The 21,124-nt window shown below is 43.2% G+C and overlaps 4 protein-coding genes and 1 non-coding gene across 9 annotated transcripts; 3 read left to right on the top strand and 2 right to left on the bottom strand.

The window, feature by feature from the left end:
* The first annotated feature begins 664 nt into the window (after positions 1-664).
* LOC108066066 (transcription factor Ouib) lies at positions 665-2,231 on the top strand. The gene is made up of 4 exons (XM_017154408.3): positions 665-873; positions 927-1,570; positions 1,845-1,958; positions 2,020-2,231. Exons 1-4 carry the CDS (start codon positions 748-750, stop codon positions 2,141-2,143), a joined length of 1,008 nt encoding a protein of 335 aa, XP_017009897.2. The 5' UTR covers positions 665-747; the 3' UTR covers positions 2,144-2,231.
* A 516-nt stretch (positions 2,232-2,747) lies between these two features.
* On the top strand, positions 2,748-4,474 carry 7B2 (Secretogranin_V domain-containing protein 7B2). 2 transcript variants are annotated; one of them, XM_070216839.1, is made up of 3 exons: positions 2,748-2,839; positions 3,249-3,442; positions 3,502-4,474. In XM_070216839.1, exons 2-3 carry the CDS (start codon positions 3,424-3,426, stop codon positions 4,284-4,286), a joined length of 804 nt encoding a protein of 267 aa, XP_070072940.1. In that variant the 5' UTR covers positions 2,748-2,839; positions 3,249-3,423; the 3' UTR covers positions 4,287-4,474. The 2 variants fall into 2 exon arrangements, with proteins under 2 accessions (XP_070072940.1, XP_017009895.2); XM_017154406.3 differs by lacking the exon at positions 2,748-2,839 and having other exon boundaries at positions 3,148-3,442.
* Positions 4,475-4,953: 479 nt separating this feature from the next.
* kkv (hyaluronan synthase-like protein kkv) lies at positions 4,954-20,085 on the bottom strand. Of its 4 annotated transcripts, none has more exons than XM_044394782.1 (11): positions 19,990-20,085; positions 13,486-13,681; positions 12,740-12,983; positions 11,303-12,532; positions 10,976-11,246; positions 8,989-10,919; positions 7,837-8,013; positions 6,162-6,362; positions 5,719-6,084; positions 5,552-5,653; positions 4,954-5,225 (listed from the first exon to the last, which is right to left on the bottom strand). In XM_044394782.1, the coding sequence occupies exons 2-11, from the start codon at positions 13,626-13,628 to the stop codon at positions 5,055-5,057; spliced, it is 4,836 nt and encodes a 1,611-aa protein (XP_044250717.1). In that variant the 5' UTR covers positions 13,629-13,681; positions 19,990-20,085; the 3' UTR covers positions 4,954-5,054. The 4 variants fall into 4 exon arrangements, with proteins under 4 accessions (XP_044250717.1, XP_070072348.1, XP_070072347.1 ...); XM_070216247.1 differs by lacking the exon at positions 7,837-8,013 and adding an exon at positions 7,576-7,752; XM_070216246.1 differs by having other exon boundaries at positions 19,582-20,071.
* Positions 14,859-15,909, bottom strand: LOC108066105 (uncharacterized). Its single transcript, XM_017154482.3, has one exon. The coding sequence runs from the start codon at positions 15,773-15,775 to the stop codon at positions 14,921-14,923; it is 855 nt and encodes a 284-aa protein (XP_017009971.2). The 5' UTR covers positions 15,776-15,909; the 3' UTR covers positions 14,859-14,920.
* TRNAR-UCG (transfer RNA arginine (anticodon UCG)) lies at positions 16,577-16,649 on the top strand. Its single transcript has one exon. It is a non-coding gene; the product is annotated as a tRNA-Arg (tRNA).
* Positions 20,086-21,124: the final 1,039 nt, after the last annotated feature.

The following is a 21,124-nucleotide window of genomic DNA, read 5'->3' as shown; positions in this document are numbered from 1 at the left end:
ACACTAGAAAAATTTATGAATTGAAATAAGTTAGAATACTATACGAATGGCACGCGACAAGAATTATATTTCACCCCCGATAATGTTGTTCTCAATTATTGACCTCTTAGCACTCCCAAAACAGCATTAATGTTTTTGGATTCCATATTATGTAGCCCCTATTTATTTTTAAATCGATCGTTTAATTTGAAAGTTATTCACAATTAAACTGGGTATTCCCTAAACTGTGGAATTGCTGAACAACAGAAATTTTCAGCAGTTGAAAATCTCTGTTGATTTTTCTAAATGGCGCCAGCTTAAAAAATTGAAGTCTGTTACTCAAGACTAAAGACTTAAAATTTTTCAACGGAAGTGCTACAGAAATGGTGCGACGCGTAATGTATAAGTTTCCTAAAAACTTCAAATTTCAGGCCATTTCAGCGTTATATATCTATTTACTCTACTCTCTGTACTATACTCCAACGCCCACAAAACTCTTCAACTCTTAAATCGCGGTAAGCCAAATGATTACTCCTCTAAAAAAAATTATTCTTGACAAAAATTGTCGAAAATGTGATTACTTAATGACCAACGAATTCCTTTTATTTTTGCAAATAGAAATGTACCGATAGGCAAATAGAAATAGCATCGATACATAGCTAAATAAGATATCGATAGCCAAAACCACCTCTCTGCCAGGCCCTGCCATCACTAGCTCCACAACGTTTTAACTAAAAGTAAACAAGAACTTTTTGATAATAATAAACAATGAACGTCGCTCAGGTATGCCGAATATGCGCTAACAAAATCAAGGACCAGAAGCGCGAGCGCAACATATTCAAGTACTTGCGCGGAAAGTTGCTGGTGCAACTGAAGCTGATTACTGGAGTGGAGGTAACTTGGCAGATGACTCGATTTGTGTGAGCTTATCATTTTCCGTTCTCCAGCTGACAAGGAACCAGGGACTGCCGGAGTTTGTCTGCGAGCGCTGCTTTTCCGAGCTGGACTTGGCAACCAAGTTCCGCGAGCGATGCATTTTCTCGCAGAAGTATCTGCTGGACATAAAGAAGAAGTCCCAGGATCCGAGCATTGTTCACGTATACCAAGATCCCGAACCGCTGGACGAGCAGTTGATCGATCAGGATCAGTTGGAAGCGCACGAAGACGAAGAGTTCCCGGTCTTTCACGAAATAGAAGAGTATGGAGATCAGGAAGGAGAAGACGCAGCCGAATTTCTGACGGACGAGGATCCCGAGGCTTCGGTGATGGCGGCCGCCGAGGCGGCACACCAGGCGGACATCCAGGAGCAGCAGCTGGAACGGGCTGCCAAACGGCGCAGAAACTTTTTCATCTGCGACGACTGTGGGCAGCTGTTCAACGACGAGTACCTCTACAACGAGCACCTGGACGGGCACCAGGACCGCCGCGAGATGAAGCAGTTCTTTCCCTGTCCGGAGTGCCCGGAGACCTTCAACAAGAAGACCCTTCTGAAGCAGCACCGTGCCCAGTTTCATGCTGGCCAGCGTCAGTTCCTATGTTCCATCTGTAATGAGGTGTTCTCTTCTCTGGGAGCCAAGTTGCGACATGAAAAGTAAGGAAGTCGGGGCTTAGGGTACTTTAAAACTCTGACTATTTTTAGGAAAGTGTTGATTTTAAAGATTTTCAAGTGTCTAAAGATACTCTTTAAATTGCCTAAAAATCTTTTACAAAAATTAATTCATTTTTGTCACGGAATCGTCAGCTTTATTATAATTTGTAGTCCAACAGTTGGACTACAACTAGCTTCCTTTAAAATCAAATCAAACGCACAACACTTTTAGTTAGATTAATTGTATATTATTGAATAACTTACGTATTGTTTTCAGGGCCCATGAGAACGAACGACCTTATCCATGCTTGGAGTGCGGACGGATTTTCAGCAGCGTCGCCGATTTACAGGACCACTGCTTGACTCACGAAGAGACCAATCGGAAGTTCAGGTAACTACTTGGTTCTCTCAACTGCCTAACTTAACCTTAATATCGTTAATTTTTCTATAAGGTGTGAGCCCTGTAGTAAGGATTTCATAACTCGCAAGGATCTGTTGGCACATACGAAAACCCAACAGCACAAGCGGCTCGCTAGACATATGCAGGATGAAATTGAACTTTGCTTTGACAGTTAAACGTTATAATATTCATAATTTATTATTACTCGTTTTTATCAATACATTCAATGCTATCAGATAAAGCTGATATGCGCTATCTATCAAATAGTGAAACCGTATTTATGTTGAATTAGTGTATGGCTTAAAAAATATAAGTACAGAATATGAAGTAATGATTTAATCTAAAAAAATTAAATCAGTCATTGAGCTTTCTTTTAGTTACCATGATGGAGGGGAAAAAATGGAAAATGCATATATGTATGAAAAATGTATGTATTTCTGGTCTAACACTTGTAATGTTATGAATTATCAGTTGGTAGATAAAAGGTCATCAGACCAGGGACCGTAAATAATCATAATTTGAGATTTTTATTTTTAAAGGCGTACTGAGGTTTTTACAAGTTTTAATCAACAATTTAAATGAACAAATAAAAGTTAATTTGCTTTCCAGATTTGTTGAAATGCATATACTTTGTGGACAAGAGTAAAAAAAACGTTATATTTGACGTTTAAAACAAAATATCACAGTAGTCTTTTTAAAATAAAAATCTCAAATAATGATTATTTACGGTCCCTGCATCAGACTGTCAATTGCGCTGTAATCATTCATATTACATTTCTCTAAATTGAATATTCTAGTTACATTATATTTCCAAATGGATCAAGAAAGGAAGCTGCAGACCGTTTCTAAGGCCGATTTTTATTAAATAAAAAGTACATGTTACATTTTGATTTATAGCGACTTTCTTTTAATTTACCAATTGCTTCTGTAAATTCTAAAATCTTAAAAAATTGCTGTATTTTAAAGTAGATAGAAATATGATTAAAATTTAACTTTTTTACTAAGATGTATAAGTATAATAAGTATTATAATTGTTAAAAGCTAGTGAATCTACGAAAACGCTTTCATCTGCTTTTGTAACTATTATAAGCTACAAGTACCCTAAGTTTTGTCTAGTTTTAGTACTTCCATATTTCACTGCAAAATTTCAATAAGTAAGGAGAATCTTAGCCACAGCAGATTGGCGCTAATCTAATTCCCAACACAAATGAGCATTCAACTTCAAAGGGCGCATGCGCCCTTTGTCAGATGTACCTTATCAGCTTTGACTGCTTTATATAGAGGGCTTGGAATGCATTTTCTGAATATTCCACGAAATCAACTGGTAGCCGCCACATCGGACCGCAGAGCCGACGTCACATTGTTATACATACCGAATCGAAGCAGCTGCCGCCGAAAAATCAATATCTTACCAAACTTCTACGTGGACTGTTGAAATCGCTTAGAAACGCGCAATATGTTTTCCTGCTCGCAGAGTAAGCCGTCAGAAATAGTGGTAATATGTGTTTCAGAATGATAATCTTCCATTTTACAGCTGTGCACTTGCTGGTTGGGGTCCTCCTTGTCCTTTCAAGTGGCTACCAGGTGGATTCCTATGGCTCTAAGGATATTTTAGCCGATGCCCTGCTGACGGATCTGCTCAATCGCATGGACAACGACATGCAGGTGGGCTATTACGACGTGGAGAACGAGGCAGCTGCTGGCCCCAAGGATAACGTTGACCTGGTATCCCGATCCGAGTACTCCAGGTTGTGTGACGGGGGAAGCGACTGTATCCTGCCATCGGGAGCAGGTTCCAGTCCCTCCTTGAGGGACCACGAGTTCATGCAGCACAGCTCGTTGTGGGGTCACCAGTTCATCTCTGGCGGAATGGGAGAGGGTCCCAATAGGTACCCCACCATTGTGAAGAACGATGCTGGTCTGCCTGCCTACTGCAACCCCCCCAATCCTTGTCCTGAGGGCTATGATATGGCGACCCAAGGTGGCAGCTGCATTGTGGACTTCGAGAACACGGCCATCTTCAGTCGGGAATTCCAGGCCGCCCAGGACTGCACCTGCGACAATGAGCACATGTTCGACTGCTCGGATCAGGATAGTGCGGATACCGGATCGGAGAAGAGTGACCTCAACTCCGCTGTGGAGCAGTACATCCTGCAGATGGGACAGGAGAACAGCCTGAACAATGTCAACAGCCTGGTGAAGAAGGCAGGATACCCGGCAATGCCCGATCCCCGTATGGATGCAGCCGTCATGAATCCGTTCCTGCAGGGCGACCGCCTTCCCATCGCCGCCAAGAAGGGCAACCTGCTTTTCCACTAAGCTAGCTCGCTGATACCTCGAGCATATACGACCATACCTACATCGTTTTCCATATTGGGTGTCTAGTACTATTACCTATAATAGTTGGTTATCAATGTTGTCCCGCAACCAAAGTCTAGTAATGTTTCTTCCCTTCCCCCGCAAATAAAGTTATTCATATTAAACCAGGGCTCAAAGCCGAACTAAAATTGGTAAGGTGGTTTTTACTTAACCTTCGTAATTTAGTGGGGTAAACAATTTGTTCTATTCGATAGTTGTATTTATTTTCCGTATCAAAACTTTACAATCCATCAAGTTATATGTAATTATTTATTTAAAAGAGAACTATCTTCGTTATGTCGAATACATAAATAGGTCATCTCACAGCTGCACTTTCGAATCAGCTCTGCGTTGAGTATTTTGTGTCAGCATGCACTGGTCGTGAGTCCTGAAGGATCCACTCGGGATTGACTTAAACATAACCTAACAAGTGATAGTATAGTACATTGTATGAATGTTGTTGCCACCGCGGGCGATCGGCCCACGCACACGCACACATCGGCACTGGCAGTGTGATTAGCTAAGCATAATGTTCGTTGTGTCGTCAGGATCCTTCCATGTCCTGAATCTCTCTCGCGTCCCTATATATACTACACAACACAATCTCTCCTGACTACAACTCTAGGTGTTGGCTTAGTCTTACGTTTAGGCAGTTTATGGAAAGAGGCGGAATTCGTTAACAAGTTTTCTAGGTCTAGCTTAGCACTACGTCTAGGATGTACGGGTGATTCACAAGCGACCTGTACCATTGCCGCCGTTGGTGTTCTGGCTCCAGGAAACCTGGTGATGTGGGTGAGGGTTCCGGGTGGTCAGGCGCAGGGAGTTGCCATCGCCGTCCTCGTCAATCACGTGCTCGTAGCCCTGGTTGATCGTCCCGCCCCCATTCGAGCCGTAAATTTGCTACAAGACAATAGGGAATAATCAGTTTTCGAATGCCACCAAAAGATATTTACAGTTTTTACTGTAACAAAATGTGTTATCTTATGTGCTGCAGAATTACATTTACTTGTGTGAGCATTACCCACTGCGGATATTTTGCTACAGTAACAAAATGTGCAATATTATTGAAATTTTAAGTAAATTTCGCACAAAAAAAAAACAAAAATAAAATAAAAATAAAAACAGATAAATATTTAACCTTATTAAGTGTTGGACTAATACGTTTTCTGCCAAGTATACCGTGCACAGAAATTAATTTTTTAAAAGCATTCTGATCTATAACTTACCTCCGCAGCACCTCCGTTTACATTAAATACATCCTTGATGCTGATGCCGGCATTCGAAACGCGTCCGCTTCGTTGATTGGGCAGAGCCCCATTGTTGTTGACCTACAAATTCCATTCGAAGTTAATTTCCGGCTTGAAAATGTCTGAAGAATATTTGTATATCTTACCGGTGCCCCAGTGGTAATCCCGTACTCGTTCTTCGCACCCAGTGTCTGCATGGCGGACTTCCTCCTTTCGGCCATTACTGAATTCTTCCGCACCTCCAATGCCCTGATTGTCTCCGCTCGCATTGTGAGGCGTCGGGTGAGAATGGGCGTGGCCGGATTGTTCTCCGCATCAGCGGTGAGTTTCAGGAACCGCTTCTTGAAAGCCACATCCAGGGTGCCGATTTGGCGACGCGGCTGACGCGCCTTCTCCAGATTTTGGATGGTCTTTCTCCTAGCTATTCGATCTGGCCCGGAACCGGAATCATTGTCGTAATCCCCATCGATGCCTTGTAGTCTCTGCAAGTTCTTCACGATCTCTACAGCATGCTGGATGGGGTGAAAGAAAAAATATTGAATATTAGTTTAAATACGTGTTCTAGGTGCTATGCATTTCATTTACAAACCTTATCTATTAGTTGATCCTGTGTAAGATCCTCGGATTTCTTTTTGCAGAAGTTCAGTTCAGTTGAGGCCAAGATATGCGAGATGGTTCCGAAGCGATGGAACAACATGGCCGTAAACTGAATTATCAAAATAAGGGCAAAGAAGAACACGAACACCAGACCAATCGGTTCCAGCTGCAGATACTCCTTGGAGATGTGGACCTAATGGATAAAATAAGATATTAGCGGGCGGCCTGGAGAATTCCGATTTGGGTTAGTGACATTTAACGATTTGGTTGGTTGACGGTCTTGGGTTTGGATAATGGCTGATCTTAATACCAATTGTTGGTGATTGTGGCATGTTGAGGTTGAGGTGTGATACCATTTGGGAGGTTGGTTATATGTCGGGATTGTTTATATACTTGTATTTGAACATATTGTATAGATGTCGGAGGAACAATGAACATGCTTGCCATAACTCTGGGCATGTGTACAGAACAGTGATTATTCAGAAGGGTATATTGCTTACAGTTTAACGTGTTTTCTTTTGGGGGATAACTGTTAGAACCGCTTAAATGCCAATATGTTGTTCTGTTGTTTTTACATGATGTATTCGTATGATATCACTGTGCAACATTTTTAGGGTTATAAAATGTAACCGCAATTCTGATTTCATGGGCGGAAAGAACTCATCGAAATAAGCTAAAACCCATTTGGGTTTCTCTGGCTTAGCTCGCGTTTACCTTTTATAGCGAGTTAAAGTTTTACATACAAAATTTATTTGTAACGGCCATATCTTTTGAACCGATTAAAATTTCACTATCAAGTCTTCAGTGATTATGTAGCTCTGAACCCAAGGAACTAAATTGACAAATGACTCTTGCGAAGACGTACACCTAGCGCGTTAAAAATCGAAAAATTATGCAAATTTGTTTTTTAACGCGCTAGGTGCACTAGGTGCTAAGTGCGCAAGAGTCATTTGTCAATTTAGTTCCTTGGGTTCATAGCTACATAATCACTGAAGACTTGATAGTGAAATTATAATCGGTTCACAAGATATGGCCGTTACAAATAAATTTTGTATGTAAAACTTTAACTCGCTATAAAAGGTAAACGCGAGCTAAGCCAGAGAAACCCAAATGGGTTTTAGCTTATTTCGATGAGTTCTTTCCGCCCATGAAATCAGAATTGCGGTTACATTTTTCATGTTGCACTGTGTATATAGCCTGAACCGTTAGGATGGGGCTCAATAAACGGAAGTAACCGAGAACAAAGAACATCAGTAGCTGAATTGGTGATGTGACATGTTGAACGGGTAGTAAACATTTAGAGTGAAACGGAGGACAGGCAGGAAGTTAGAGGACCCTTCCGGAGGTTTTAGGGTAAGACAAAACACTGACAGTAGTAAACATCGTATAAAGCTTGTTTTATAAACCTCAGATGTCTCTTCGATATAGGTAATGTTCGTTTTGACGCCCAACGGCCAAATAATGTGTAACTTGTCCTTGTTCAGTTGCAACAAGAAGACAATCAGCACGAACAAGGCGTTGGCCATGAAAAACGCGAAAACCGACTTGTTTCGCAGCTCAATCAGGTCGGAGGCAATGCGGGCCTTCGTTTCGTTTCAGATCGTGGTGCCAAAGAAAGAAATAAACCAAAAGAGTTGTGTTAGTTCGGCCGGCAAGTTGGCAGTTACCTCCTGGGTGGACTCGTCGTAGGTGATGTTCGTCCGCACTCCGAAAGGCCACTTCACGTGAATGTTGTCCTTGTTCAGCTGCAGCAGGAACACGATCAGCACGAACAGTGCGTTGATCATGAAGAACGCGAACACCGACGAGTCGCGCAGTTCCTTGAGATCCGTGGCTATGCGGGCCTACAAGAGCGTTATCCGATGCGGCGGTGCTGTTATGTTGGGTTCTTTCGCGTAGCGAGTTTTCCGCAGAAAATAAGCTTAGCGAATTATGAGGCTGGCCTCGGCAAGCCGAAGTTTTAAATCTCTGTTAGTGTTCTTGAAAGACTAACTACTTATCTAGGTCTGATACGATTTATTTAAATTTCGAGAAAAAACATTTCATAATGTTTGAATATTGATTAGAAAAATATGGGAAATTTTTTTAGCAAATTTGTTAAGACTTCTTATATCTGTTATAATTCCTGCAGTTATTTTGTAAATTGTTTTTTAGTGCAGTTCAAAAAACACCTAAATTTGAATTGAACTAATTGAAATCGAAATGACTAAAACGTTTACAAAAGTTATAACTTTGGATCGATAATTATCGTGCGTTGATCATGAAGAACGCGAACACCGACGAGTCGCGCAGTTCCTTGAGATCCGTGGCTATGCGGGCCTACAAGAGCGTTATCCGATGCGGCGGTGGTGTTATGTTGGGTTCTTTCGCGTAGCTAGTTTTCCGCAGAAAATGTGCTCAGCGAACTATGAGGCTGGCCTCGGCAAGCCGAAGTTTCAATTCTCTTTTAGTTTTCTTGAAACTAACTATCTAGGTCTGATACGATTTTAGTTTCGACAAAAAAACATTTCATAATGTTTGAATATTGATTATAAAAATATGGGAAAGTTTCTAACAAATGGTTAAGACATCTTATATCTGTTATGATGCCTGCAGTTATTATGTAAATTGTATTTTTAATGCAGTTAAAAAACACATAAATTTGAATTTTAAGAAATTGAAATTAGATTGGGAAATAACTTTAGATCGATAATTCAAATAAAATAAAAATATAATACTTTTTTTCAAAAATATACAATGTTACCAAAAAATATTGATCTTAAGATTGAAATGTTTTCAAAATCTATTCCTATACCTAATAAACCAATTGGGCGTCTTACCTGCTCCACTGGATCATTGTCAATGGGGTAGAGATATTGGTCAATGAGGTCCTTCCAGAACTGGATCTCCGAGCTCGAGAGGAAGTCGACCTCGCCCTTGCGCACATCCGGATCCTCGATCCAGTATGGGTTGGTCAGGAAGTCGCGCTCCTGCTTCGGTTCTGCAGAAGTGTCCGAATCCGATTCGTCCGACTCATCTCCAGACTTCTCCGCCACCGAGGTGAGCAAGTGGTGATCCTTGGAGCCACTGGAGGTGGTTCTCCTCCTTCCGTGTCGATTGGCATGATGGCCGTGGGGATCCACAGCACTCTCGATGGTGTCCATCCTGGTTTTGATCGAGTCCAGCGACTCGGCGATGGAGGTAAGCTGCTGCTTTTCATCGGAGGTCTTCCCGTGGGTGCAGAAAATGCAGCGGAAGAGTCCGGCGAGCGAGAACTCCACGGAACCCTCCTCGTCCCCATTGTCTCCGATTCCACTCTGCAGGAAGCTGAGCATGCTCTTCTGCTTGACCCGCTTCTTCGCCTCCTCGGTGGCCTTCTTCTCCGCCTCCAGCTCCTTCTTGGTCTTCTTGGCCACCACCTCCCGGGTTCCCCAGGAGACGACGTTCAGGTTGATGATCGAGTACAGGATGAGCAGCAGGTACATGGACGGGATGGACAGCAAGTAGATCAAGCCGCATGTTATGCACCAGAACTCTTGTGGATGCAAACATGCGGCTATGAAGAATGAGCCCACCATGGATATCAGGAAAATGGCCGAGGGGGAACCTATTCCGTCCTCCCCCAACTGCAAGGCCGTACCCACGATCACCGCCATCATGATCAAGGCATATGCCGTCGACAGGACTTGGGCCACAAACAACTGGATGTTGGACTTGCAGGTGAAGCAGATAAACATGAAGGCCAGGATGGGAACGATGTTGTAGTGGAAGGAGGTCCAGTTGTCGATGCGGAAGGCAGCCACGAATGCACCCACCAACATAAGGAAAATGGTTCCGGGTCCCAGGATGGTACCGCCCATCAACATCATCTGGTAGAAGATGTAGAGCAGGGATATGTTGTCGTTTATCTTGATTGTGCGCTTCGCGTCCGCCAGCAGGTCCATAATATTCGCAATAGTCGAGGGCACCCATCTGCGCCGCTGGTTGTAGAACTCGTTGAAGCCCTCGGGACAGTGGGTGTACGCATCACTGGCGGCCGAGTACTCCACCCGATAGCCCCTCTGCAGGAGCAGCGTGCAGAGCCAACGGTCCTCGCCCTGATCGTACTGCACATAGTGACGAGCCTCGTCCGATCGCGTGGTGTACTTCTTCATCACATTGTCGTCCATGAGGGCCTTGCCTCTGAACAGGGAGAAGCATCCGGGGGAACAGAGCACACAGCCAATCATGTGCTCCGTGGCCTTTTGCAGCCAATGACCGATGGCGTACTCGAACAACTGATACCACACCATGGGTCCCGAGCCCACGGGATGAATGCGACCGCAGGCGGCTCCCAGGTTCTTGTTCTTCTTCATCAAGTCCACCAGAAGGGTGACAGCATTGGGCTTGAAGTCAATGTCTCCGTCCAGGGTCAGCAGGTAGGTGTTCTCCGCAATCGCATCCTTGCGATCCACCGAAATGGGCAGCTCCATGAGGCGATGGCCCAGCAAGTAGTACATGTACATGACCTGCGACCAGCGCTTCCTGTGACGAATGCGGTCCTTGTCCTTCAAATGAGTGATAAACTTGGTCTTTCCCGGAAGGGTCCACACCAGGCGGCCTCCGTACGGAGTGGGGTACTTCTTGGGCGGACGCAGCCTGATCGTGGTCTGGTGAATCTCAGAGGCAGCCTCGTCCATGGTGGCGATCAGGAGCTTAACGAACCGGTTGCACTGAATATCGTCATCGCTGTGGTCCGAGATCTCGAAGGCGTCGTCGAAGAAGATGTGCGCTGAAATGGGAGCTGCGGTGAGCGGGGATTCCACTGAATGACTCAGCCTTACTCACTCTCGAACTCGTAGTAATCCGGATCGAGGACCCTCAGATACTTTTGGGCCACTCGGCGAGCACACTGGTCCTCGTCCATCCGCATGATGCTCTTCAAGAACTCTATCATCTCGTCCTTGGTCTCGTGCCACATGGTGGCGCAGGAGTAGATGCGAGTGATGTTATCCGACGACTTAATGGACGGTTTATTGGGGGCCGAAGAGCGGTCAGTGTGCACCGAAATGGTCTCGTAGTATTCGTCGCCCTTTTCCTTCTCGATTTCCGAAAGATCCTGCAAGACAGAAGCTATAATTGGGGATCCCATTTTTGGCAAAGACTTTAACCCACCTCTGTTTTCACATCCGCCTGATCGTCCCGCCTTCTGTTGAGAGCCATCGACTGGTCGATCAGCAGGGAGGAGTACATGGGCTGGACGAAAAGCTTCTCGGTTGTGGCCAGACGTTCGCACTTGGGCGTCCAGATGTGCAGGGCTATCCAGGTCTGACTGAGGAGCCACAGGATCCAGGCCCAGGCCATTTGCTCGGTGACAAAGTTGTTGAACCGGAAGTTCGAGGGGCTCGTGAAGAACAGGTAATCCGGAATGGTGTCGTGGAAGAAGCAGGGGTCGTCGATGCGGATGCCACAGGCGGCGATCAGGAACGTGACGGACAGGGGAACAGTTAGACTGACGGGGAAGGCATAGCTGAATCCCTGGATGAGGATCTTGCAGGCAAACTTGCCGAAGATGTAGCACAAATAGGCGCCGAATATCTGCAGGAGCAGGACATAGACCACCGTGTTGTAGGCGGCATCCACGTCCACAGTGTCGATATTAGCCGACTCGAGGGTGTCAGGAAGAACGCCTCCTAGGCCAGCTGGCAGTTCGTAGACGATGATTTTGTGCGGGCCGAAGGCGTCGCCGTACATGGCGAACAGATTGCCGGGCTCCTCGCCCTGGGCCCAGTAGATCAGCAGGGTGACGGTGAAGAAGAGCAGAATCTTCCAGATGGAGAGGAACATGTGGCAGAAGTAGCGGGTGTACTTCATCTCCTCCTTAATGCGACCCAAAACACGAACCAGGCCCAGTGGAGACTGAGGCGACACGTAGTTCTCCCACCAGCCGCACGAGATCATCACACAGGCCACCGGGATGACCCACAGCTCCCGGCGGTTTTCCAGCAGTGGCCAGATCACAAGACCAGTCACCTGGGCGGCCACCGCCGCCAGATCGATGATCACCTTCACGAACCGCTTGCCCTCCTTGGAGGTGCGCGAGAGGAGGCCGAAGATGCCCGGCACCACGCACAGGCAGTTGGTCAGCATGGCGCCCTGGATGGCGTCTATCTGGGGCAGAACCACGAACATCAGCAGGGCCATGCCCACGGCGCTCATACTCTCCATCAGCCAGACGAAGAGGAAGTGGCCCGTCCGCGGCACCTTGAACGTCTTGAAGAAGCAGATTCGGGCTGACCGGATCAGGGCTCCGATCTCTGGCAAGGCGTAGGCTATCAGTAGCGCCCAGATCCAGGCCACTCGCTCCTCCTCTGGGAGCCGCACCACGAAGCTCTTGTCCCGACCCTTTTTTCGAAATAATAGAAAGGAAAGAAAAATAAAACATTAGGTGTTGAAGCAAATACAATTATTTCTTTAATGAGAGAATTAGAAATCCCTTGATAAACAAACTCTATAGTCCTATAATTGTACTACATTTTATTTTTTACGCTTACCTCTTATACTAACAATCACTATTCAATTATTAAGATGGACCAAGTCCTTACAACTTACCAAGTCTTTATTGCAGTACTCCATCTTTTTATCCTTGCGCACTTGCGAGGTCATGAAGAGCATTGTGCCCTTGGCGATGACGCCGCCGGTTAAAACTATGATAAACGTAATCACATAGGCGAAGATCTTTAAGATCTTGACGGTTAATTCTAAGCACTCCTGGTTCGCCGTCGATCCGGTCTCAATCTTGATCGGCGGATCCCGGAACACATCCCAACCTTTTGTCTCTTGTATGGTGCGTTGGCTGAAAATTGGGTGAGATTAAATAAGATTATCTTTTATTTACATGAGTTAACGAGAATCATTGTTCAATGAAAAAATAGCTATTCTAAAGACTTTGGAAACTTTAAAAATATCATATAAAAATTTGAAGCAATTTCATTGAAATGGGTGGGAAACGTCGAATATAATTTTTATCATGACAGTAAAACTTATTTATTGACCGAACCCATTCGAGAAAGCCGATCAACTCACAGACCACTGATCTGCGAGTTTTGCAAAGCTCCCTCGACTGGATGATCTTGACTTCCGGCACTTTATAGACCCGACTCCGCCCTGTACTGAAAGTGATTGTGAAGCAATAGCGGTCGGAGCGGGTTTAATCGCAGCTGTCTGGCTGAGACACTTTGGTTCCGGCCGCCTTTCCGCGGTAGTTGGCCACCACGAAGCCAACTAACGACCGGAATAAATTTGGAGGAAGCTCTCTGGCCGAAAGACCCGGCCAACAGACTAGAGTTGAGACCTACCTGCCGCCATAGATGTCGTGAGTCAGGGGCGAGCTCTCGTCATCGGTGAAGTTGTTGTCGTCGCTGTCGCCGTGCTCCCCGGCGGTTCCCGCTCCGGCTCCTTGCCCCGGAGGGGCCATCGGGCGATGCCGCATCGCAGACATCTCCCACGGTCGGTGCTAGCCCCCAATCTTGGGGCGGAGTGGCCAATGTTCGGCTGCAAAGAGACGGGAGAGGGTGGTAAGTAATTGAGACCAGGTTGCGATCGGTCGATAAGCCGGTTTTAATGGACAAGTAATTTATGGCTATGGAAAACGGCTCCCAAGGACAGGCGTCCTTTGACTCCGCCCTCGGACCGGTTTGGGTCTTTTATTCAAGTCTCAAGTCGAACCTTGAAAGCTTCTGTTACATCTACAGTCTGCATACAAAGAAATGCATCTTTTTTATAAAACACTATTGTAATATATTATTTAAAATACATATCCCGCATACACACAAAAAAAACTTGGTAAAATCAACTGTAATAATTGTCAAACAGGCCCCAACCAGCAAAATTGTCAATTCTACTAAGTAAATAGTTATTCCACAACAACAAAATACACACAATTAGCAAAGACACACACCCAAAGCAAAAACAAAATACACGTAACTATTTTAATAGTTACGTAACTATCAATTTTACCAAGCAAATTTTTTTGTGTGTATAAGGAGTATCTATTTGAAACGGGACTTTAGGTAAAGTTCGAGTTCTTCAGATGACATGAAAATATTATTTATTTTTTGCTAAGCTTGAGTTCAAAACTGATGTAAATACAATGAAAATCATATACGACCAATCCCATTTTATTTTTTCCGTGTAGCTCAAAACAGTGACTCATGGATTGGCCATCTCTGTGATTTATTTTACATCTTTCTACTGACTTCGTGCGCCTTCAGATTTTTCTCACCAGCTTTTCACTTTCACTTCTGTAATTTTCAGCATAGAGTTATTTAAGAAATGGCTGGGGTTCAGTAAGTCGCATGCACCACTCGAGACTCCGATTCGCCTCAGTTGTTCCACATGTGGCACGGAACTGAAACCGATGTTGCCTGGGTCTTCTTCTCTTTTTATGGTAATTAAGTACGATTACTCGTTTGGATTGCAGTCGCAGTTGCCAGCACTGCTCGTATTGTTCTGCCAATGCAGGCCTTGTGCCAGATTCTGGTCCGAGTGCAATATTTGTGATTATGAGGCAAATTGAAGACGCTACTCGATTGGTATTGGTCGTCTAAGGAGAAGACTTAAGAAGTCTTCCTACACCTTTGCCTATGTAAGTCGGGACAGCTGAGAACAGAGTGTTTTAAAACTTACAAAAATCATTAAGGTAAAAAAAATATTACCAATTATAAATATTTTATGTAATTTTAAAATTTTAGCTTTTACAGAAATATAGGTATAAAAAAGAAGAAGTCGTAATCATTCATTTATATCGGGAATATCATAAAATATGTCAGAAGAACTCGGGGATACTTGAGAAGCGGAAGCTAAACATTCGTCATGAGAGGATTCCTCAACAGCGACGGATTTCGACGGAGATGGAGATATAGAAGTTTCCTGGAGTCTGTAAAGCTTTTCCCTGAGCTTGTGGGACAGATGTACAGGTGCTACGATATGATTGCAGACTATGGCTTTCCTGTGCGACCCTTTAGGCAGGGATCCTCCACTTTGTCGTTGCCTTGCACGCACATCGAACTCATGTTTGTGGCTTGTGGTCCTTTGTGGAATTTTGTCGCTCCTTGAAAGGGTCTCGAGGGGATTGCTTTTGGGGGATTTCCTACACTTGCTTGGCTGGGTTTCTCGAACCTGCGCTGCATGGGAGGCGTACAGATTAAAGCGACTGTCCAGGCTGAGCTTCACCACCAGGACGGATCGCTCGTTCTCGTAGTTCCGGCGGAGCGCCTCCAGGTGCCGGATGAGCTGCAGGTCAACCGGTTGGACCGACCGGTGGGCGGTGACCTTCCGCAGCCGCTTCGTGATCTCCACCTCCGACATGAAGCATTTGACCAGCCGCTTGATTAGTGCGTTGAACTGCTGATCGCTGAGGGGCCGGCGATCGGCCTCCACCACCCGGAACCTGGCGTTCTCCACCTGATCCGGTCGGATATGACCCTTCATCATCAGCGGTGGTAGTTGGACGCCCCTCTGGCTGGCCAATCTGGAGCTACTCAACTGGGTGACATCGAAGGTTGGCGCTAGTACCTGGCTCCGCTTCACAGTGCCCCCAACGGTCGGCTTCTTGGAGGGTGAGCCTGAATTCAAGGAGGTCTGCATGGTTTGTCTTACGGGGTGGGGTCTCAAGAACAAAACAGAAATTTTGGGATCCTCTTATTGCATTGCAATGCTACACGTATTCTGAACAGTTGACTTGACTAATGTTTCAAAAGTCTACAGTTAGGGCGATGGAACTAAAATAAAACTTTCCGCAACGCCTCTATAGTTTATTTGAAAATCTAAAATCTTATCGAGTTTAAAATCTTACAATTATCCGGGATTGCTTAATTCTTAAGGCATTAATAAATTGTAAATGTAATTGATTTTAAAATGTACTATATTAAACGAATAAGTCCAGTAGAATATCTACTGCTTGGAAACCATATTTTTAAAAGGACCACGAGAGAAAACTATCAGCTTGTTATTAAAACCCAAGGGGAATGGCCAGTATTTTATAAGTCAGTTTACAATTTTGAGATCAAATTAACTTTGAGATAGAAGTCAAAATAATACAATTAAATCTGGACTACATCATAATTTTAAAAATTATTTAAATCTCAATCAGCTGGAGCTTAGGAAGAACAGCTGTTGGCTCTTTAGGATGCTGTGGGTGGCATCTGGCCCCTTTGTGGAGGATTCTGCGCACAAGGCGGTTATGGACAAAAGGATGAGTCACCCCCAAAGGACGAAAACATCCCACAACACATACGTAAGGAGGAACGCACAATTTTTAAGCTTACGGCAGCGTAGGGGTGGCTTTTAGACACACATTCAGAGGAGTGGCAGGATGCTTTCGTAGTGAAAGTGGAGTGCGCCTGTTTTGTGCTTTTTAGGGCAGGAACAAACGTGACTTTTCAACCAGACCGTGTGGCCTAAAGGATAAGGCGTCGGACTTCGAATCCGAAGATTGCAGGTTCGAGTCCTGTCACGGTCGAATTTAAATGCAAAATGCATTTTTTTATGCTGGGATTAATTTTTTTGTTTTTTTGGATTTTTGTTTTGACTGACTCGGTCGTTAAAAGTGACTTAGTAACTAATTTGGCACATTATCTATTCGAAAAGTCATCTCTTGTATTTTAAAACACAATAAAAACCCGTTCCATCTTCGACTGTTTGGCAACACAAACTGCAAAATCATTTTAATATGGGAAAAATACGCAATTGAGCATCCATCGGACGCAAGATAGAAAAACGATTAAAATGGCCACTGCCAATGAATATCCAACAGAAATCTTGTCTTCTCTGATTCTTCTAAATGTCAAATGTCCACCAAAATTGATTTGATGCACCAGTTGAACTTGGATTAGTTATAAATCGGCTATAGTACGGGTCTTCAACTCTTAAGATCTCAAGTTGCCTGAGAGAAATTGACTAATTTATTCGGTAGCTTAAATTTAAGTAAGGCACTTAATTCTAGACTCTAGATATATGAGATATAAATCTAAGGTTTGATTAATGAATTGAACCATTTAGCCAAACAATTTTCTGTGACACTTTATACTTTCTCATTTGATTTTAGGAATAGTAACTACATAACTATTGAATTTTTAACCTCCCGAACTAATCGCTACGGAATTGTTTTACTCTAAACTTGATGTAACCAACTTATAAAGGTTGAATAAATAAAGCAGCAAAGATTTTAAGCGGAAAAAAATTATTAAGGCACGCTTTAATTTATCAATGAGGGCATTCTTTCATTACCACCTACAGGGGGGAAAGGTAAAAGAATCCAGATGTTTAAAGAAACGTGTAGATCCCCGTGGAAATGAACTCATTTAACCCTAGCCAGCCTCAACATTGGAGTACTTTTACCCACACACCAGACGTGCTTGCCATACCAAATATGACCTAAGTGGAAGAAAATACGAAATACAAATCCCATTAGGCATTCATGTCGACGCTTTAAATCAACGCCGAGGGCTAGAACGATCGAGCCCGAAAAGGATTACGGCTCCGCAATTGACTTGGCAGAGTCGGAGAAACGAACATATTCTTGTACATTCTCGTTGGCAGTAAAAGATCTCCGATAGCCAACCGGTCGGACAGGAAGGCAAACTGGAGCGGGCCAACTGGAGGTCTTGGAGTCGAGGCTTTTGTGCTGCCCACCGAAATAGACAATGGGACACAGCTGCAGGCTCTCAGCTGAAGCTTGAGAGAGCTTATTCCATTACTTCAAACACGTTTGGGTGTTTCTAGGGATATTTCAGTTATCACATTTTTATTGTTTAACAAATTGCAATTAACACGAAACTGATAATACACGCTAAGTGCCAACTTCTGTGCTGAGTTTTTACTCCACAATTTTCCAAAAATTTTGGCAAAACAAAAATGGAAATTCAGAAAATTCCAACAAATTCATCTACTTCCTATATCATAGATTATAAGAAAAATTAACTATTTTTTTACCACTCGTTTTTTTTACTTTGACCAATGGTATAATCCATCTTCTCATATTCCTTGTTACCCAAAATAAACCCCAGTATTCATTTAATTTCTTAAAATATTTCTTGCCAACTCATTTAATTTTCAGTTCTTTCACCTTTTAGTATCCTGTTTGTCTGTAAACTCTTTACCGTTATATTTCTGCAAATATATAAAAACCTTTTTTGACTTGAGTGAGTCACTTTAATTTTCGTAAATAATTTGGCAGTTTTGTGTTGCCGACTAATCCAATTAAAATGCATTCAATTGCAGAAAATTTGATGGTTTCAAGTATGAGATATGTTTTAATATATTCCATTGGAATAAAGTCAACCATGATTAATCAAGATTGAATCAAGGTACTTTGATTATGTGAAATGAGTCACAGTAAAGCTTAATGTTTGGTTTTTACGTAATGCGTAAGTTGAATCGGAACTGGCACTTCATTTTTGGTGTTTCTTTTGGGTTTTCTCGAGACCTGAGAATGATTTGTCTTTTGTTTGGGCTTGATTTTGAGTGTTCATTGATGAGTATATTTCGGGCTTTAAAAGACTTATCCGATGAGTGTTCATGCTTAATGACATAGTTTTGGAGGGCTTTAATTTTGAATGCGAGGTAAAAATAGAAAGAAAGAAAGTTATAAGCTGATGATGAATTACGTGACTTAGACTACTATAATTCCCATCGTAAGCAGTTACTAAATTCGTACACCAGCCCTCATTTTATTAGAGGCTTAATAATCTGAATAATCTTTTTTACCATTGACTTTGAAATTGTTGAGCTGGCTTACCTCTTTAATTGAATGCTCCAAACAACAGTTACCTGCTATATGGAGAGAAAACAAATAAACATTGACTATTTGCAGAGGTTTTTGTTTGGCACCGAGCCACTCGAATGATGTGAGCAAAATTTAAATGAGCAGGCATTGAGAGAGGAGACCTCGAGACTTAAAACAGAATCTTGAAGAGGAGGCGGCTGAGCGAATCTTATTGGAAATGCCAAGCGGATGAGTGGACGTATTCGCCAGCAACAAGATGATCCAGGTGAAAACTTAAGCCAGGTGACATTTCGCGCTGGAGATTCCCTGTGAAAGCACCCCAAAAACCCCTTTCAGGTGCTAAATGCCATGGAAATCTGAGGCCCGACTCGCCTTGGCTGACTAATTTAATTTATAATTTATAGAACAAGTTGCTCGGTTTTTGGGTGTGTTGATATATTTCGGCGAACGGGTTTTGTGATCCGCAAACAACGCAAATTGTTTCCAGCTCCGAAATGCTAAAATAGCCAGATTGGCTGCAGCTTGTAAAAAGCAAAAGTGTTGCCAACAAAACCCGTTAGCAGCAGAAGCAGAAGCAGAAGAAAAGAAATGAAAAGCGAGAAGCTGGCAACGAAATAGAAAGAGATCCGTAACTTTCACATGCAGATACATGGTAGGAGAATTATACCGTTGCTTTCTGAAGATCGGATGACGATGGCGATGAAATGGCACAAAAGAAAAGTCAACCCAATCGGGCTATTGTCTTCCACAGATAGCGAGAGTGAGAGACTTGGCCAGGTGAATGTTGCTCCGATTGGTGGGCTATACAAAGAACAGAGGAATTCCGAAACGAGGCACTTTTCACTGCACGGATTACGGATTTTGCCAACTTCCTTTCTCCTCAGCGGATTCGCCTGCGTGGCCCACTGATTCAAATACTTAATTTCGTATTTGATTTCTTTTCATTAACTTTTTCTCTTTCGCTGGCCATTGCCCGTGTGTTGGTAATATTGTTGCTGTTGCTGCACTAAACTTTTGGCCCACACACACTCGCTCACTTTTGGCCACACTCAGACACACGCATGCGCGCACGTACCGTTTTGTAAGACGTTTCTCTCTCTTTTCACTGCCGTCTCGTCCGCGCAGCTCTTTTCGGGTTCGTTGTCTTGGCCAAACTGAATTGAAGTCTTTCGTTTTTGCCCACTGGAAGTGGCCGCTGTCGACGGCGCAGTCGCTGCGATGCCGCTGGAAGTGAATTTTTATGAGCGCTTAAGCTTGTTATTCTGTTTTTACTGGGACCGCTGCCTGTTTTTTACTCGTTTTTGGAGTGGTGAGTGGTAACGGTTAACCAAGTTGGTAGTAGGTCCTCGAAACAATTGCGCGTTTGCTAGTAAATAATACTTTATATCCTTTCACATTTGAGTCCGTGAATGTTTTTACTGGAAAACGCAACCTGCAAATAAAAATTTAAAAAATGAAATTTCAAATTATATGAATTTTTTGTTTAATTTTGTATTATTTTGTTTAAAATTTTTTTTTAAAAGCAACCATTAGACATTACCGTCTTTCTCTTATTTTCACCACATATTTCTCCAGTCAATTCACTCCTTCCCACATTGCATGTGTATTGGATTTTAATTTGCATGCCTTTATTTCTTTTGTTTTTGCGACAACTTTGGTCGAGGTCGTCTGGTTTTTTCTTTCTGTCGCTTTCTGTTGGCGTCTTTTAATAATGCTGCTCCAATATTGCGATCGAAGAGCGCACGAGCTCAAAAATAGAGAGAGCGCTCTGCAGCTGGAAGTAATTGGCGATTAAATTCAGTTGCATTTACCGTTGTTGTTGCCTGGAAAGTCGTACTGAGCATGCGCAACATCGGCAAGTAAACTATGCTTGAAACGTTATATTATGAAAACTTCTTTGGTATTTAATTTGTATTTGGCATCCACTTAATTAAACACATGATTATTAATATTATACAAAAGAATTTATAACTGCGTAATAATGTATGCTTTCACATTTTTAAATTCTTAAATTATCGACTGTTATAATTAATATTGAAAATGAGATAATCGGAAAAATACCAGAAAAAACATATTCCTATCTCCTGGAACTAGTTCATATTTTATTGCAGCTTTAATAGGTTTTTTTAATAGCAGATAAGAACCCCCAGATAACAGCGAATTAATTAAAAGAAAACTTAAATTCCTATAATTCTTTGAAAATTTATCGA

The sequence above is a fragment of the Drosophila takahashii genome, chromosome 3R (assembly GCF_030179915.1).
Source record: "Drosophila takahashii strain IR98-3 E-12201 chromosome 3R, DtakHiC1v2, whole genome shotgun sequence".
NCBI classification, from domain to species: Eukaryota; Metazoa; Arthropoda; class Insecta; order Diptera; family Drosophilidae; genus Drosophila; species Drosophila takahashii.
Note: the sequence above shows the minus strand (reverse complement) of the source record. Positions and strands in the feature narration are given on the sequence as shown.